This window comes from Antechinus flavipes, chromosome 5 (assembly GCF_016432865.1).
Source record: "Antechinus flavipes isolate AdamAnt ecotype Samford, QLD, Australia chromosome 5, AdamAnt_v2, whole genome shotgun sequence".
Taxonomy (NCBI): domain Eukaryota; kingdom Metazoa; phylum Chordata; class Mammalia; order Dasyuromorphia; family Dasyuridae; genus Antechinus; species Antechinus flavipes.
The window spans coordinates 193,297,819-193,310,987 of record NC_067402.1 but is presented as its reverse complement, the minus strand read 5'-3'; the positions used below and the strand labels follow the sequence as shown (position 1 = coordinate 193,310,987).

The following is a 13,169-nucleotide window of genomic DNA, read 5'->3' as shown; positions in this document are numbered from 1 at the left end:
ACAGATTGAACATTTAAGATTATATTGGCTTGTGGAATAGTATTTTGCAGAGTGGTCTTCTGGCTTTTGCTGCTTTCAGAAAGCCAAATAACCTTTATTGCTTATTCCTTCTTATTTTGTTCCAGAAGAGAATCCTAATCACCTAGTTCTTGAAATGATAATGATAACTAATATTTGTATAATGGCTTAAAGTTTACAAAGCACAATTCATCGGCTATATCAATATGATCCTCATAACAAATCTATTAAGTAGATGCTGTTAAAACTCCCATTTTACAGAGGAGGAAACTACGCTGAGAGAGGTTAAGTGACTTACCCAGGTTCACACAAATAATGTGTGTGTGAATCAAAATACGAATTCAGATCTTATTGAAATTGAAGTCCAATGCTATATGCACAGCACCATTTCACCTACTTCAGATTACTTTCTAATATAATACTGAGAATTTTTCTACCTCAAATTAAGTGAACATGAACAATCTTTTTCCTATATTTTTCTTTCCTGGGCACTTACATTCCTTACACCTTATTCTGCCAAGTCTAGATTTGTTAAATATGTGTTTTTAAGGATACTGATGAGTTTATTTGGGTGGCATATTCAATAATTTATTATGTATATCTTTATATAGCAATTTAAAGTTTACAAAACATTTTACATATTTTTTAATATGAGAATCACAAAAGCTTTAGGAGATAGGTTCTACACGAATTGTTATCCCCATTTTGCAGATGAGGAAACTGAGGCTCAGAGGTGAAGTGACTGGTCCAAGGTAACAACTAGTAAGTATAAGCAGGAGGATGTGAAGCCAAGGATCTCCTGACTCAAGTCTAGTATTTTTTGCAATATACTATTCTGTCTTTGGTAGACTCAAGTGGTTTATGAATTCAGAATTCATATATTAAATTATATCTTTATTTTCTGGCAATGTTGCAGCAAGTGGTACAAGTGGTAAATAGTCTGGATTGATTATAATCTTTACTACTTTAAATGATTAATCTTTTATTTATTTGTTGGAGTTTAAGTTCTGCTCATTTGGAATTTTTGTGCTGATTCAGGTATTTTTCATATAAGTAAATATAATTAAAATTGGGTAACTTTGTTTTTTAGTAAATCTTTAATTGTCAGTAATCAAGGTAGAAACATAATAAGGAATGCCATTCTATTTACTATACTCACAGTTAAGAAATAACTTAATTACTTCTTGATAGGAGATTAGGATGAATAAAGAATTTTCTTAGCTGATCTGTTTAAGAGTAAAATGTATTGTGGGAATAATTAGTAAAATTTAAAGTCAAACCTTATTAAATAGGAGTATCCTAGAAGCATAGATTTTTTATAATTAGTTTAATTTCCTTTTTAAAAATTTAATCTTGATCTTTCAAAATTTGAGTGTTAGCCTCCCTGTATCCCTAAATTTTGTGTTTTATGGTATGAACATGAAAGTTTCTTCTTGTTCTTTCTTTCTAGATGTTGAAAAATGTGATACTGCTGAATCTGAAAAAGTGAATATTTCTCCTCACCTCTCTAATTGCAGTATAGATGGTGTTTGCTTCAGTAAGTTTGGAATAGATCTTTTTTTTTTTTTTTTGGTCAATAGGGCTTTTCATCAACTGCAACTAATTTGTTCATAGGAAATAATGAAAAGTAATCAGTTTATTTTGGGCATTGCTGAAAATGCAAATATTTACCGAGTTGTTTCCACACAAACTTGTTTCCACTAATTTTTGTTATTCTTAGATTTAAATAAGATTACTGAAGAAGATGATTCTCATGCTAGTCAAAAACCAAGAAAAGCTGCATCCAAAGCTATGATACAACAAAGGAAGTTACTTAGTGAAAATAGTGAAGATGATAATGTTACTGACTCTGAGCCAGACTTTACAAGTAAGTAATATCTTCTTTTAAAGCTTACTCTGACAGTTACTGTGTATATTACAGTGATTCGTAAAAATACTTCACTGATAAGACCAGCAATTTATGCATATTATTTACAAATATGAAAAAGAAAAGAGGGCAAAACGTGGTGGAACTTCAGGCAGACTTTTAAGGGATCACAGAACAAAAACATTTTCTCTTTTTCTTGCTTATTAATGCATTTGGTTTTATCTTATTAAAAACCTAAGTGTTTTGTAAAATAAGATTTTGTGCCATACTTGAGGAGGAGGAATGAGGAAAGGAACATCATCTGGACTCTGAGACTCCAAATCTTTTAACTGTTGTTTGTACATAATTGTGTGTTGTCACCCACATTAGACTGAGCTCCTTGAGAACAGGAACTCCATACACTGTCTAGTACAGACTTGATTTAGCTAAGGAACGCATTTCAGGAATGGGGAATAGTGAGGACAAAGGCAAGAGAGATGGATTTTCATGAGTTAGGATATAGCGAGAAGGCTAGTTTGGATGGGTCATAGGGAGAAGGGCAAATGATGCCCAGTGAGGCTGGAAACATCAGTTGGGGCCAAATTGTATAGGGATTTAAAAACTAAACAAGAATTTTTTAATCCTAGACAAGATGGGAAGCTACTGGAGTTCATTGAGTAGGGAAATTATATAGTCACCTCTTTTAAGGAAAATGATTATTCAGTAAATACATTAGAGTGTTGAGAAATTTGAGACAGGAAAGCCTAGTTACACTATAGTAATCAACAGATGTAGTGAGGACCTGAACCAAGGTGACATCTACGTGAATGAAAAGCAAGGCTAGAATGGGAAGAGATGTTGTTGAGGTAGAAATGGATGGGTTTGGCAACTGAAGGTACCTTAGGGAGTTTGATATTAATAATGCCTAGGGTATGAATCTGAGAGAGTGAAATGATGGTGACACCTTCAATACAAAGAAGGAATTTTGGAAGAAAGGGTATACAGGGGAAGATAATGATTTCAGATTTAGATGCATTGAATTTAAGATTGCATCCAGTTTGAAATGTCCAAAATACACTGGATAAAAAGCTGGACTCTTGGTCATTACAATCCATGTTCAAGACATACTTCAGACACATAAGTCACTTTATTTGTTTGTTTTGCTGAGGTAATTGGAGTTAAGTGACTTGCCCAGAGTCACACAGCTAGGAAATATTAAATGTCTGAGGCCAAATTTGAATTCAAGTCCTCCTGACTTCAGGGCCAGTATTCTATCCACTGTGTTATCTGGCTTCCCCAGTCACTTAATTTCTTAAAAAACCAAACAACTCTCTAAGAGTCTAAATTGCCAAACAGTTGCTAATCTCTGGGGATAAAGATTTCCTATCCTGTTTCTTTTGAATAAAGTAGACTTATTCAGATTCTTAGTTTAGTCATAGATTTCACTTCCCTCCCCTCCCTTCCTCCCCCTGCCCCACTCCCCCGAATTTCACTGAAGACTTAGAGCAATGTCTTTCCTTCCCCAAACTTTTGGTTTCTCCCAAACAGTTTGGTTTTGTCCAAGCAATACTGACTGTAATCATGGATGCAAACCACTAACCACATTTGCCTAATTACTACATAGTATAATAACCATTATGTCTATGATTATTACTACAGATTGTACAAAAGTGAACTCTGTTCATCCATATTGCCTAGTCATCTGTTCATAATTAAAAAAATCCTGAAACATAGTTTAGCACATAAAGTACTTCATGTACTTTTTAGACAACCTTTGACTAGCCAGCATAGCTTCAGCTATTTAGAAAAAATCTTTTGTTCTGCTTAGGCTTGGGGTTTGAGGATTGTCAGATTTACCTAAACAAAACAGAAGATTTTGTCACTATGGCCACAGTATAGAATTCAATTGAATTTCTAGAGAGACTTCTCTATTCAAGTTCTCTGTTGTTCTATGCCATACATGTGATAGTAAAAGAGTTTCTGTGTTTTGATAACAATACTTGAACTAGGTCTGAGGAGATAGCTGATTGTTTGAATGATACAATGCTGTAATTTTCTTCCATGTAACAGGTGAATTAGGGCAGAATTAATGGTGTTCCTATTTTCTTGGTATGTGATGTCTTTATGCTTAATATCTCTCAGACACAAGGAAATACATCCACCACCTGAATTCTTTCAAGTGATTAAAATTCACAAATCTGTTCATTTCTTCCAAGATGAGATTGAAGTTGATGAATGTCTTGTTAAAACTCTTCATAATTTAAAAAAAAATAGAAAATTCATTTAAACCCAAAGTGAAAAAGTCTAATTCATTTAAAAAGTTTTTATTTTTAAAAGATTAATAAAAATCCATTTTCTTTCTCCCACCATCCCTCCCAATCAAAAAGGAAAAAAAAAAAAAAAACTTTGTAACAAATATGTATAATTGAATAAAATAAATTCCCAATTTGCTCATGTCCCAAAAATGTCTCAGAGTGTAGCTACAGACTTCTTTCTCAGATTGGTATCATGTTTTTATCATTAGTTCTCTGGAATCATAGCTGGTCATTTCTTTGATTGCATTTGATAAGACTTTCAAAGTTGTTTATCTTTATTCAGTTTTTTCTTTTTAGATTTTCCTGTCTCTGTACCTAATTATTTTTTCCTTTGATTCAGGTGAAAGTGATTCTAATTTCAGTGAAAGTGAAGGGGAAGATGAAGATTTTACTACAAAGAAAAATAAAGCCAAAGAAAATAAAAAGAGAAGTACTAAGATCAAAACCCCAGTGGAAAAGAAAGAGAAGAAAGCTTCTAAGACCTCTCATAATTTGGGTAAGCTTGATTTGAAGCATTGAGCTTTGCCAAAAAAGTTTATTTTGATTGCTGTTGATTCTCTTCTTTTAAAATTATCCCCATTCTAATTATTTTGGAAATGTATGTTTTTGGTTAAAAATACTTTTACAAAAGTGACTACAGTTTGATTCATTAAAATTCAATTATACCACCATGTGATAACTGCTTTTCTTCTCCTGAAAATATGTAATCTTTTATGTAAAAGGCATTCAATTCGAAATTACTTCTTTCCATTCTCATCATTGAAACTAATTTAACGTTACCAACTTATTTTTTAAATACTTGGGGAATTAAGACTTCATGAAGGAGTTGTTGCTTAAACTGTGCCTCTAAGACATTGTAATTATTGCAATTTATTATGAATTGTTTGAAAAATAATTGTGTGATCTTTAAAGTATAAAAATTAATTTGGCTTATTTTTGTCCCCCCCCCCCTCCCCTTTTTTTTTTTTTTTTTAAATAAGTAGCTTCAGTGATTTCTCATCCAGTACCTGTTGAATTAAAACCAGCATCAAAAGAAGCTTTTCTATCTTCAGAGCTTGCTAGGAAGCCATTGCAAACTTTAAGTCCTTTAATTGAATCTAAGAGGCCCAGATGGGTCCCACCAGGTGAGGAATTTTTATTTATTTATATATATATATATAATACTATAGTGCTTAGAGAAATTAGTAACTGCATATATCTATTTAGTTAACAGCTTATCTTCAGAATTTGACTGTGAAACTTAAGGGATATTTAGTTTGTCTAACTTCAACTGTACCTGGAGCAAAAAGTCCTAGAGTTTATTACTAGCTATGTTATTTATGTGCCTGAATGGTTTTAGATGCTTAGCTTTTTGGGGGGGTCAGCTTTTTCTTCATGGGGTTGGAGGGGACACTATAATGCGAAAAATTACATATACCATCATACTGTTGATATATTTGTTAGATTTGCTAGATTTTGGGGTTTTTTTTTCCTCGTTGGTCAGTCTCTTCTAGTTCTAAAATCTTTTAATTTCTATGGAAGAATTGTAAGCCTATTGGGGGAAAAAAACAGGAAAAGGAGGATTCACTCACTATTTTTAATTAATCAGCATTTACTTATTACCTCCTGTGTGCTAACCCTTATGCTAGATGCTGTGAAGGAATGGTTAACATAGGTTAACAATCAAATGATCTCTACCCTCAAAGACAGCCAGATTCTTTTTGAGCAGCAATATATATATATATGCAGTCTATGACTATGTATAGAATAAATACAAAATAAATACAAGGGCATTTAGGGATGAAGGCATTAGCGTTAAGGGAATCAGGATTGGCTTCATATAGAAGAAAGTGTTTAAGTTGAATTTTAAAAAGAAGTAAAGGTTTCTCTGAGGTACAGATGAGAAGGGAGGACAGTGTAGGTCCAGGTGACAGCCACTGACACAGAAACAGAAAATGAAGCGTCTTTTATGTGGAGTCATAGGAAGGACAGCACAACTCCACTTAAGTTCAGGTAGGGGGAATGATCTGTAGTGAAAGGAGTCTGGTAGGAGCCAGATTGCAGAGAGCTTTAAAAGTTCAACAGAATAAATTAGCTATAATCCAATAAAGTAAAAAATGGATTCTGGTCCACCAGACATCCCAAAACTGAGAATTTTAAATTGGCCATTATTTTACCTTTCACTGGATCTAGAAAATGTTGATGTCACTATAGGATTTGAAGACTGAAGATAAAGCTGATTTGGTGGATTTTCCTTTTGAAGTCCATGTATGTTCATGTAATTTGTGGTCTCTCTTATTCTTTTGTACTTTATTTTAAAATGATCCCATTCATACTTTGAATAGCTATGGATATAAATTAGGAAACTTAATGATTTTTTGCTATTTTTTGCCCTGTAATTAAACATTTGAAAAGATGTCTTAGATAATTCCTGCAATATGTGGCACATTCTTTTAGCCTCATCAGGAAGCAGCAGCAGCAGTAGCAACAACCGACTTGGAGGAGTTTCTGTCAAGTCTCCCAGTCATAGCCTCAGACTTGGCCTGTCCAGACTTGCAAGAGTTAAACCTCTCCACCCAACTGCCAGTAGTAGCTGAAAATGGTGGGAAAGAGATAGATCTTTAATAGACGAATTCTAGTTTTGAAAGATTGTTCTTATTTGAAAAGGATAATGATAATCTAAATACAGTTCTTTTCAATTTCATGCAAAAATTCTTAAATTCTCAAAACTTGATGTTGCCAATCTCTTTGTGATTCCGAAGAGAAGTTTGCAAAGAGCTGTTTTCTAATCATTTCCTTCTAAAGAAAACATATTTAATTTATAATAATAAGTAAAGTGATATGAGTTTTGGAAGTACTAAATGTATGATGTAATGTTGTAACAGTTGTATACTTATAGACAATTATGACTTAGCATAATTTATGTCAACATATTTTTGTAGAGTTTATTGGGAAAGTGAAAATTATAATTATACTTTCCTTTCTTCATGTAACACATTTCACGCAAGCTAATTAAGCTACATCATCTGTTTTATTGTAAGGAGATTTCATATTTTTATAAGCAAAATATTTTTTGTAATAAAATGTGTAACTTTCATGTTTTTAAGTAGTTGTTGAATTGTGACTTATAGCTCAAATTGCAATTGTGTATAATGTATAAATAAATTTTCATAACAATTTATGAAGTTTCAATATTGTCAAGCCCCTTCCTTCTAGAGAAAAGATGAATAAATATGAAAATAGTGATTTTGTGGGGTTATCTTTTCCATGAAATGCTTCTCTTGATACCAATATCTGCCAGTCATTTTAATATTTTACTTATTGTGATGAATTCTAGTCTTCATTCAACAAACATTTTTAAAGGGTTCATTCTGTCCCATACACTTAAGCCTCAGGATATTAAAAATACAAAAATAGCTCAAGGAACTGATATTTTAATAGGGAAGGTGATTTGTAAATAGGTAAATTACAAGATACATAATCAGTAAGAACTCATTAAGTGCTAGCTGCTTAGCACTGTGGGCTTATACAAAGAAGGGGAAAAAACATGGTTCCTATCCCCAAGGAGCTTATAGTCTAATAGAGACAATATATAGATAATAGTATATAGAATGTATACAGTGCAAATGAAAGATTATCTTAGGAAAAGCCCTAGTAAGTGTATGTGGGCATTGGTGAGGAATACAAGGAAATGCTTCTTGTAGAAGGTGGGATCTGGATGGAATCTTGAAAGAAACCAAGAGGCAGAAATGTGAAAGGAGAACATACTAGGTATGGAGGTAATAAGGAGCCACTAAAGTTTACTGAACTGGAGGTAGGGTGGAGGTGAGGAATAGGGATGATCTGGTCAGCCCTCTATGTCACGCTAGCACTTATGTAGGAGGATTGGATTGGGGAGAATGGCAAGGGTAGAAAAACAAAAGACTGCATCAATAGTGGGAATGGGAAAACTTTCTGGAAAGAAAATATGAGATGCTATTAAGTAAAAAGATTATAGATTATATGGAATGAGTGTGGGTAAGCAAATGACATCTGAAATTGTAATTCTGGATGATTAGGAGATTAGTAGTGTCAGTGATAAAGTTGAAAGAAAGGAAAGATCAGTTCTGTTTTAGAAATGTTTGAGGTAAGCTGTATCTGATCTAAAACTATATTATAAAGCAGCAGTCACCAAAACCATTTGGTATTGGCTAAGAAATAGATTAGTTGATCAGTGGAATAGGTTAGGTTCACAAGACAAAATAGTCAACTATAGCAATCTAGTGTTTGACAAACCCAAAGAGCCTAACTTTTGGGATAAGAATTCATTATTTGACAAAAACTGCTGGGATAACTGGAAATTAATATGGCAGAAATTAGGCATGGACCCACACTTAACACCATATACCAAGATAAGATCAAAATGGGTCCATGATTTAGGCATAAAGAATGAGATTTATAAATAAATTAGAGGAACATAGGATAGTTTATCTCTCAGACTTGTGGAGGAGAAAGAAATTTGTGACCAAAGATGAACTAGAGATCATTATTTATCACAGAATAGAAAATTTTGATTACATCAAATTAAAAAGCCTTTGTACAAACAAAACTAATGCAAACAAGATTAGAAGAGAAGCAACAAATTGGGAAAACATCTTCACAGTTAAAGGTTCTAATAAAGGTCTCATTTCCAAAATATATAGAGAATTGACTCTTAATTTATAAGAAATCAAGCCATTCTTTGACCAATTGATAAATGGTCAAAGGATATTAACAGATAGTTTTCAGATGATGAAATTGAAACTATTTCCACCTGTATGGAAGAGTGTTCCAAATCACTATTGATCAGAGAAATGCAAATTAAGACAACTCTGAGATAGTATTATACACCTAAGATGATAGGAAAAAATACTGATTAATGTTGGAGGGGAAGTGGGAAAACTGGGACACTGATGCATTGTTGGTGGAGTTGTGAACGAATCCAACCATTCTGGAGAGCAATCTGGTATTATGCCCCAAAAGTTATCAAACTGTGCATACCCTTTGATCCAGCAGTGTTACTTCTGGGCTTATATCCCAAAGAAATACTAAAGAAGGGAAAGGGACCTGTATGTGCCAAAATGTTTGTGGAAGCCCTGTTTGTGTGGCTAGAAACTGGAAAATGAATGGATGCCCATCAATTGAAGAAAGGCTGAATAAATTGTGGTATATGAATGTTATGGAATATTATTGTTCTGTAAGGAATGACCAGCAGAATGAATACAGAGAGGTTCAGAGAGACTTACATGAACTGATGCTAAGTGAAATGAGCAGAACCAGGAGATCATTATATACTTCAACAACGATACTGTATGAGGATGTATTCTGATGGAAGTGGATTTCTTTGACAAAGAGATTTAACAGTTTCAATTGATCAAGGATGGACATTTTTGTTTTTCTTCCCGGGTTATTTATATCTTCTGAATCTAATTCTTCCTGTGCAACAAGAGAACTGTTTGGTTTTGTACACATATATTGTATCTAGGATATACCATGACATATTTAACATGTATAGGACTGCTTGCCATCTAGGGGAGGGATGGAGGGAGGGAGGGGAAAAATCGGAACAGAAGTGAGTACAAGGGATAATATTGCAAAAAATTACCCTGACATGGGTTCTGTCAATAAAAAGTTAATTAAAAAAAAAAAAAGAAAAGAAATGTTTGAGGTACCTACAGGATATCCAGTTTGAGATGTCATGTGGGACAGAAACAATACATACAGCTTTGATATACAGGTCTGGCAATCTTCATAGTTAATTGAATCTATGAGGGCTAATGAGATCATCAAGCAAGATAGTAGAGGAGAGAAGAACCTTGAAGAACACAAAGTGGATGTTCCCTGGATGGATGAAGATGCAGCAATGGAGACTGGGAGAGTGATCAGACATTGAGGAAAGGCTCTAATAGCTGGAGGGAATGGGAAAGAAAGAATAATTTTATAAATATGATATTTTTTACTAATTATAGAACATCTACCATAACGTAATATGTTGACATATTCTAATGTATCTATGATCTCATTGGTGTAAAGGTTGGTTGTTTTCCTTCATTCTTTAAGAGGACCAAAATGACATCCCTAAGTTAGTCTCAAATTATAGTGTGTCTGACTGTGGCTGATCAAGCAATACAAAGTTGGAAGTGCTCTGCCACAGATCACACACAAAAAATCCCTATGGAGATTTGTAGTAGACTGAGAATATAAGATGAACAAAGAGTCAAGGATGAGGATGATTAAGTTTGCAAATCTGAGTGACTGAAAAGCTGATACTTTCAATAGCAATGAGGAATTTAGGAAGAAGTTAAGTTATTTGAGGGATTGGAAGTCAAATTAAGAATGATGTAATTTCTTTTTTGCAGTATATTGCCTGGAGGTTGCTCTTAGGATGATAAATGCTCAACTTCAGTTATTGTAGTATTGAGTCAAAACCAACATATCACCAGTGGAAGAATATTGGTATTTAAAAATAGGGTTTTGGCCCCATATGTACCAAATATTTATAGCAACACTTGTCACAAAGAACTGAAAGTAGATATCCATCAACTAAAGAATGACCAAATTGTTATGTGAATGTAATGGAACGATGAACGTGATAAAAACAAAAGTATGCAAAGACTTATTGAATTAATGCAAAATAAAGTAAAGCAAAATCAGAAAAGCAATATACACAACAATATAAATGAAAGGGGGAGAAAACTTACAACACTAAATTCCTACTATGTGCCAGATACCTCTCATCATTTGATCCTGGGAGGTAGGGATTTATTCTAATTTTACAGCTAAAGAAATCGAAGCATAAAGAGATTAAGCCAAGATCACAGAGCTAATAAGATCTTAAGTCACATTTGAACCCAGGTCTTTCTGACTCTAGATCCAATATACTTTCCACTGGACCACTGGAATAAAAATGAAACAAAACAGAATGCTGCAAAATTATGACTCATTTTAGTCCCAAAGATAGGATAGAAGAAAACACTACTTCCTCCTCTCCTTTGCATAAAAATGAAACATTGAAGAGAATGCTGGAAGTTTTTTTTGATATGTTGCCTAGTTTTGCAGAAGTCTTTTTTTTTTTTTTTTTAACCCTTCCACTTTTTATTGTCTATTATAAGGGATTGCTCCCTGGGAGGTGAAAGAGCACGAATACAATGGGAAATGTAGAAGGATATAAAAACATCAGAGAGAAACTTGGGGTCATTTCAGCATGTCAGCAAATGACTGAAATGGACAAAGGACTGGCCTCTCCTCCCCTCCCCCAGTCTTTGGGCCTGGGGCTGGCAGAGATGGGTCTGCTCAGTTAGATTAGGGAACTTCTTTTAGACTTCAAAGTGCCAGATCAACAATGCTCCCTAGGATATCTGTTCATGAGGGTGGTCACCTAACCCTGATCCCTATCTATGTTAAAACATCTGCCATTGTATCTTTCTCCTGTAAAGTGGAGTCACTGTTTAATGTCAAAATGTGCTAGTAAGGGTGAACAAGAATGCTTATAAGGCTGAACCTACTTCAGTTGGGCACGGAACCATGCCAGAATCCTACTGGAGGTCCTCCTGGCCATGAAGACCATCTAGGCCAGTTACAAATAAATTATTTCTAAATTATGAATTACTATGGCCGTCTTGAATTTTATTGCCTGGGCTATTTCAATGACAACTGTTGGCAACATAAATAACTGGCTCTTGAATTTACTGGCTAACATGGTGCAGACTGATGATAGATAAAATAATTCTGAATCATAACATGGACCTATTAACTCTGTCAAGTAGTTAGTTGTCCTTCCTATATTTATATTAATAGGTTTTCAAAAGGTTTCTTAATTGCACATGTTTAACCTATGTTGGATTGCTTGCTGTCTAGGGGAGGAGAAAGGAGGAAGGTGAAAAATTTGGAGTACAAGGTTTTGCAGGGGGTGAATATTGAAAACTATTTTTGCATGTATTTTGAAAAATAAAAAGATATTTTTTAAAAAGGTTTCTTATAACTTAGCAGTAGCCATTTAGTACATTATAAAATGTGTAGTTTCCTTTCTTGAATAGTTTTCATGAATTGCTGTGGTCTAATAGATAAATAAGCAGCCTTATGATGCTGAACTCCTCCAAACTTAAAGATGGCTCAAATGATAGCTACACAAAGTCCATTCATTATCCAATGCATACTTAAAGCTTTTCCTTCTTGGTAGACTGTGCCAAAATTTATCATCCCCTGAAAGGCAGCTAAGTGGCACAATGGATAGAATGCTGAGCCTAAAGTAAAAAAGATTATGAGTTCGAATTCAACTTCGGATGCTTATTAGCTCTACGATTCTGGGCAAGTCACTTAACCCCTTTGCCTCAGTTTCCCATTTGTAAAATGATCTGGAAAAGAAAATGATAAACAACTTCCGTATTTTTGCCAAGAAAACCCCAAATGAGACCACGAAGAGCCAGACATGAGTGAAAAACAACAGAATTGATTCTAATTTAAGGAAACAATTTTAATCAACAAATATTTCTCCAGCACCTACATCATGTCAGACACTGCAGCTAAATGTTCGGTGATGTTTATTCAAAGAATGAAACATATCATTTAAAAATAATTTTCACCATATATACATACCCTGACCTTCATGTTTCCATTTAAATTATAAAAAATTATCTTGTCATATAATTTCCTACCCTTAGAGGGGTGAGAGACGAACAAGATGGTCATTTAATTGCTGGGAGCAAAGTCCTATCCTCAGCTCCAGAGTCACAAAAGCTTTGCTTGGGAAGGGTGGAAACAGTTTCTATAGCGACTGGGAGGGTGGAGGGGGAGGGCGGGTCCTTCTAACCCCCCCTTGGGAAATTACCCAATTTAGTCTCTTGCAGCAACCAGATCAGTCTGCTCCGGTTTGGTGAGGCTACTCCAACATCTGCCCCCACCGGACCAAAGTAAGGAGGAGCGGGGAAGGGGTCGCGTTATGACGCACCTCAGAACCTCCCATCACCCTGGCCCGCCCCTAAGGCTAGGAAGAG

At 34.4% G+C, this 13,169-nt stretch overlaps 2 protein-coding genes across 3 annotated transcripts in view; both read left to right on the top strand.

Moving 5' to 3' along the window:
* Positions 1 to 7,404, top strand: part of RAD51AP1 (RAD51 associated protein 1) — a 29,268-nt gene extending 21,864 nt beyond the window's left edge. The window contains exons 5-9 of one of the 2 annotated variants that reach the window (XM_052000470.1): positions 1,469 to 1,555; positions 1,739 to 1,885; positions 4,520 to 4,675; positions 5,163 to 5,303; positions 6,616 to 7,404. In XM_052000470.1, the coding sequence (XP_051856430.1) occupies positions 1,469 to 1,555; positions 1,739 to 1,885; positions 4,520 to 4,675; positions 5,163 to 5,303; positions 6,616 to 6,755 (671 nt within the window). In that variant the 3' untranslated portion in view covers positions 6,756 to 7,404. Of the gene's footprint in view, positions 1 to 1,468; positions 1,556 to 1,738; positions 1,886 to 4,519; positions 4,676 to 5,159; positions 5,304 to 6,615 lie in introns of both variants that reach the window. The other variant, XM_052000469.1, reaches the window with a different exon arrangement.
* A 5,571-nt stretch (positions 7,405 to 12,975) lies between these two features.
* Positions 12,976 to 13,169, top strand: part of DYRK4 (dual specificity tyrosine phosphorylation regulated kinase 4) — a 71,938-nt gene continuing 71,744 nt past the window's right edge. Inside the window, exon 1 of the mRNA XM_052001229.1 lies at positions 12,976 to 13,085. The gene's annotated coding sequence lies outside the window, so the exon portion shown is untranslated. The remainder of the gene's footprint in view (positions 13,086 to 13,169) is intronic.